General features: G+C 42.5%; 1 protein-coding gene across 1 annotated transcript; it reads left to right on the top strand.

Moving 5' to 3' along the window:
• Positions 1 to 3739: 3739 nt before the first annotated feature.
• On the top strand, positions 3740 to 4708 carry LOC124676789. The gene has a single exon (XM_047212818.1). The coding sequence runs from the start codon at positions 3848 to 3850 to the stop codon at positions 4379 to 4381; it is 534 nt and encodes a 177-aa protein (XP_047068774.1). The 5' UTR covers positions 3740 to 3847; the 3' UTR covers positions 4382 to 4708.
• Positions 4709 to 6232: the final 1524 nt, after the last annotated feature.

Here is a 6232-nt window from a genome sequence, read left to right as displayed (position 1 = left end):
TGTGGCCTGCCTTGCGTGCGTACAAGCATGAGCCCACGTGGACCAAGCCGTTGGGTGCACTGCACCGCACCTGCTAGCGTGCGGCCCGCTCGTTCCTGTCTAGACAACTTCCTATTTCGCGAAATACAAACACTTACAAATCAGGGTTACAAATACGTAAATATATTTACCTTTATGAACATACTTACATACATCCTATCTCTATGAACACACGTGAGAGATCGAGTCAAAAAAATCTGATCCCACGAATTATGAGATTGACGAAATATCGTCTTTCTCCGAAAAAATAGTTTATCTTTATAAGAGACCAAAATATCAAACCCAAGGTCTCTCATTAACTCTGATCCTTTTCGGAACAATGTCATCAGCTCTAGTGAGAGAACCGGGAAATCAATCGGGCCGGCCACAATTATTAGTGACACAGTCCACTGTGGAGTGGTCATCCAGGCCACCATCTTCCATTCTTCTTGTTTTTTAGATAATAAGCGCTTTATTACTTAAGGAAGCAATTACACCCGACTCCCGTTTGATAGCGTGCAGTTCGATATTCAAGAGGTGTTTCATGGATTAATTGGTGTACTATTGCCAATGGTAAGTCAGTCCCTCGACACTTAAATTCAACGGGAGTCGATAAAAGAACGTTCATGCAACACGGTGTGTCCCTAGAGCCACTCTACGGTGGCTCTACGTATGCAATTATCCTATGTGGCTAGATTAACAGCCTTTGTAACCGCTCTCTAGTGAAAATCAACATACTGTACATACCAGTTGGACAAGTTTCACACAATGAGCAGCTTTGTTCATCGCAAAATACAGTAGATTCATGTGTACTACTGGTAATTAGGAATGAACTCTTGTATCATGAATCTACACGCACCCTTATAAGTTTCAAAGATATCTGATTAAATTATTTCCATCTGAAAAACTGTAAAAATAGAAAAGAAAAAAATCTTTGCTTTTAACAATAAGTGACGTATATGAGGAATAACTCTTGAAAAATTCCCTTCACTTTCATCCGGATTATACTTTTCATATATCGAACCCGTACCTTACAAAATATTTTTTTCAAAATCTTGATAAATGCAAGACTTGGCATTATCGTCTTGCTCATCCTGGAATAAAGGTATCTTGAGAAAATTTATAGGCAATTCTGTTGGTCATAATTTATGAATTAAAAGATTTTTCAAGTCATCATATTTTGTATGCACCACATGTGCTACTGGGAAATGAATTTTCTTGAAAGAATTCAAATTTAAAAATGAGTCACTTATTTTCTTTTGAAAGAAGTCAAAGAGATATATGTGGTCCAATAATGCATCTACTAGCTGGTCACATGTGTGTTTATTATCTAAACATAACCATGTCTTGCAAAATTAATCACTCACATTAGCAAATTAAGAGCAAACCATTCTAAACACATGATTAAAACAATAAGAATGGATAATGTGGTTGAATTTAGTTCACACACATTTGATAATTATTATATGGCTTTTGGCATTCATATAGAACATTATGCATATGATACAAGTTTATGATACCACCATATAATGCATAACATCATGATGTAGTACCATAATTCCAATATATTTAATATTTTGTATAATCTCAATGCCATGGAGTGGTCATCCAGGCCACCATCTTCCTTTCTTGGCGGGAAGGCATACAAGCAGGTAAGGTTGTGTTTGATGTCTAAGAGGTGTTTTATGGATTACTATAAAATATACCACTCCATCGTGTTGAGTATCCTCGTAATCAGGTGTGATTTGTCGCATCCAAATTGTTCAAAAATTATGGAAATAGCAATCTCAAAATTTATGCTACATGGATCTACTATATCATGCCAACTTTTAAGGCAAGCCTTTTTATAGTGCTAGAATAAACTAATCTAGTGTTAATATTTCTAGCTAATGAACCGAATTACGTGCCAAACTGAATATGCTAGTATTCATGACTAGATTTTCAAAAAACAATTATAGGTGTTTAACAATTATAGGTGTTTCATCATAGGATTCTTTTTTTTCTGCCATGGTTGATCTTTGTTGTATCTATGATTCTTTATAAAAAAAACTCGCATAATTTCTAGTGTGAAATGTCTACATTCAAAGTACATGGAGTTCTCTCAAAGCGTTGGAGTGTGTGATATGTCCTTGTAGACCTGGCTAGATCCAGCAATCCATGTCGTTATCGTATGACCAATTATGTCTTTTTCTTTCCTTATTTTGTTAGTTTATAAGAAATGTCACCAAAGCCCTATTAATGCAGTTCCTTAAAAATGATTTTACCTCAAGTGCGAGAATTAATAAAAGCATATACACCCACAATCAAGAAAACTAAAAATAAGAAACTTACAAAGTTGGCAAAATATCCATACAATAATTGAAAAGTCATGTCGTATGAGCAACTATGTATTTATTTTTCTTATTTTGTCAATTCATAGGAAATATCAGAAACACCCTTATTTGTGCCAAAGAGTCATTAATGAAATTCCAAATAATGTTTTTACCGTTGTGCGGGAATTAATAAAAGCATATACATTCACAAAGAAGAAAACCAAAAAAGGAATGACAAATATCCAGACTATAAATTTGGAGACATGGATAAAAAGTCCACATTGCAAAGCCATGTCGTTTTCGTATGACCAACTATGTCTCTTTTTTTCCTTATTTTTTCAATTCATAAGAAATATCATAAACGCCCTTATTTGTGCTAAAGAGTTATTAATGCAATTCCAAAAAAAATGAGTTTATCATCGTGCTAGAATTAGTAAAAGCATATACATTCACAAATAAGAAAACCAAAAAATGGAATTACAAAGTTGACAAGTATCTTGTGACTATAAATTTAAAGAAATGAAAAAAAGTCTACGTTGCAAAGCCATGTCGTTGTCATATGAGCAACTATGTCTTTTTTCCTTGTTCTGTAAATTACTAGAAACATCACAAACATCCTTATTTGTCCTAAAGAGTTATTAATTCAATTAAAAATGATTTTTCCATCATGCGGGAATCAATAAAAGCATATAACATTCATAAAGAAGAAAACCAAAAAAAAGGAACTTACAAAGTTTAGAAATAATAAAATGTCCACATTAATGGCAAAGCCATGTCGTTGTCGTATGAGCAACTATGTCTTTTTTCCTTATTTTGTCAATTCATAAGAAATACCAGAAACAACCTTATTTGTCTTAAAGAGTTATTATTCTAATTCCAAAAACAAAGATTTTACCGTCATGCGAGAATTAATAAAAGCATATACATCCTCAAAGAAGTAAAGTAAAGTAAAAAAAGGAATTTACAAAGTTGAGAAACATTTTATGGTCCTAAAGAGTTAATGATGAAACAAAAACATTTTATGGTCGGTATGTGTGTGCTAAGTGCGAGAATTAATAAAACAAACTTACACGTAAGAAGAAAACTAAAAAAAAAGACCTTGCAATGTTGAGAAACATACGAACTACTCCTATAAATTTAGAGAAATGGCAGTATCAAAATGTCCACATTGCAAAGCCATGTGTTTGACAAAAACAAAAATCATGTCGGACAAGTCACAAGTGTATGCGCATGGCGTAGCCACGCAAGTGTGTCCCGCGCGAAAGCCACGCGAGGGTAGAACCGTCATTCCGGGGACAGTCTTATCTGCTTCCGGCTTCTCTCTCACTGCTACCCGGACCCACCCACTAGACCGCTCCAGCTCCTATAAAATCCAAACCTGGACACCAACCTCACACAAACTCCAAAGCCATTGCTCTCCTCAGTCCTCACCTCACAACTCCGGCAAGGCAAGCCAAGGATCGGTGGTTGAGGCGTCGCGGTAAGGCGAAGCACGAAGGAGATCGAGCGTACGTGTCATGGCCGGGAGCGCGAGGTCGGCGGCCACGAAGCACGCGTACCGGATGTTCGCGCCGTCCCGGAGCGCGGCGGCGCGGGGCAGCCCCGGCGGCGCAGCGGAGGAGTTCGACGAGTGCGACGTCTGGGGCTCGTTCGGCGCCGCCGGCGTGGCGGACTCCGGCCCCGCAGAACACGCCTGGGCCCGCCCGATCCCGTCGTCCGCCCGCGCCGCCGGCGGCCGGAAGATGCCGCTGGACCGTGCCGCCGTCGCCGCGCCGGGGTCCGTGCCCGGGTCGCTGCCGATGAGCATACCGGACTGGCAGAAGATCCTCGGGGTCGAGTACAGGGACCACCACGCCGGCGCGTGGGAGCTGGACGGCAACGACGACGACGCCGCCGGTCACCACGGCAGCATGGTGCCGCCGCACGAGCTGGCGTGGCGCAGCCGCGCGGCGTCGCTGTCGGTGCACGAGGGGATCGGCCGGACGCTGAAGGGGCGCGACCTCAGCCGCGTGCGCGACGCCGTCTGGAAGAGGACCGGCTTCGAGGACTGACCCAACGGTGGGGGCGCGCGGCATGCATGGCTCGATCGGCGCCGGCTAGCTGGTATGTAGCCGGCCGCCGCCGGCCGGTAGCCAGGCTTTGGAAGGAGAGCGTTACTGGTTGCCTCGCTTGTTTCCATCCACCAAACCTCCTTTTTTGCCATTCATAACGTATAACCAATTGGCGGTAGCGAGGACATGCACGCGATCCATGGCGTGACAAATTTTTATGGACACCCGAAGAAAAGGTCGAATAGGTCCATCAGCTGCTAAGGTGATCGCGTGTACTTCGCACCCTTCTTTTGGGGTATGGCTAGTATGAGCTTCTTTATTTTTGCAGTAGATGTGTGCTACTGTTCTTCTTTTTTTTTTTGGTCCTAGCTTCTGGATGTGAAGTTGCAGAACGGAGAAGAAATGAAATATGCTTAGTCTCTACCACGTCCCAGTCTCATGGTACAGGAGCAGAAGTGCATGGCAGCGAATTTTTCGGTTTTGGCTACCTTGTGATGTGACAAGCTAAGTAACAATTCTTTCGACGTAAAGATATATATACTGGAAAGATATATACACACTAAACAACAGAGTGGCCCTACTGAATAGAAGAGCGATCATACAGTGACAGATTAGACAATTACAAATTGCAGGGGTCTCGGTCGATGGAAAAGCTGATGCGGACAGCGAGCTCGATCGACTTTCATCATTCGGCTGGGGGTCTCCGCGGCAGGGGAGAGAGGCCCAATAATTGATCACCGATTACTATACTGATGATTACAGGCATCTTCAGCTATACTACGTGGATAACCAACCGATAATATGACACGTATGGCGCCGTGTCGCTTTCTCGACGACGTTGTAGTTGTAGCCGGATAAGGTCACGAACCCCCACCCCCATGCTGCGGCTGCACACCGGAAATGTTCAGCAGAAGACACCCAAGTCGCGCGTAACGCTCGCTGATGATCCGCTCACGCGCCCACCGGCATGTACGCAACAGCGGTATGAAACCCGCACGAAACGACGAAAGGGACGTACGTACAAAAGAAGATACTCCGCGCGCTGGTAGAATAGTGTGTAAACTGTGGACGACGTACCGTGGCTGGTCGCCAAATGTATAGACGTCGACGCTTGCATCCTCGGGGATCGCGCAGAGCGGCCCGGTAGCTGCTCCGCGGCATACGCCAACATGCAGTTCGGACGGAGCAAAGCGAGGCTGCTTCTGCGGCACCGAGGCAGCTCCGTGGACTGTGGTGGCACGTCCGCCATGTCGGCCGGCCGTCCTGAGCCAGGCAGTTGTACTATGCATCCACGCAGCATGGCACACCCTGCAGCCTGCAGCAGGGCCGGCTCTATATCTTTCGAGGCCCTTGGGCGAAGGCGGAGGGCCCTTTTATATGTGGCTAATATATGTGCAAGCACAAATAGATATATAAACATATTTGAGCCTATTTCCACTTACAAAGACGTAAGAGTTAAAGTTAAGCACACATTCTTACCCCAAGATGTCTATAAATAATTTTACTTAACCAATGTCATATTACGACAGAGATGCAACAAAATGGTAGTAGCAAAATTTATCAAGTATTCCCTAGTAGTTTGACTACCTTCAATATAAATCATATTACACTGACTCCATCGACAATTATGCTTGAGTGCTTCACAAAAAAGCTTCTTCGCGCACTCTAGATGCAATTGATTGAGGACAATTGTAAAATTGCTTTCTTTTTTTAGCAGAATCTGTCAGTTGTTTCTGTGTTTTAACGCCTACTATAATGGTGAATGAATTTACATGAAATTAAAACCCTAATTGATGAACTAAATTATGAATTAGATGAGGGATTTAATATGGAATTACAAAGGGAAGGTTG

The sequence above is a fragment of the Lolium rigidum genome, chromosome 7, assembly GCF_022539505.1.
Source record: "Lolium rigidum isolate FL_2022 chromosome 7, APGP_CSIRO_Lrig_0.1, whole genome shotgun sequence".
Classification (NCBI taxonomy): domain Eukaryota; kingdom Viridiplantae; phylum Streptophyta; class Magnoliopsida; order Poales; family Poaceae; genus Lolium; species Lolium rigidum.
The sequence above is the reverse complement of the archived record's forward strand: the minus strand, read 5'-3'. Positions and strand labels throughout refer to the sequence as shown.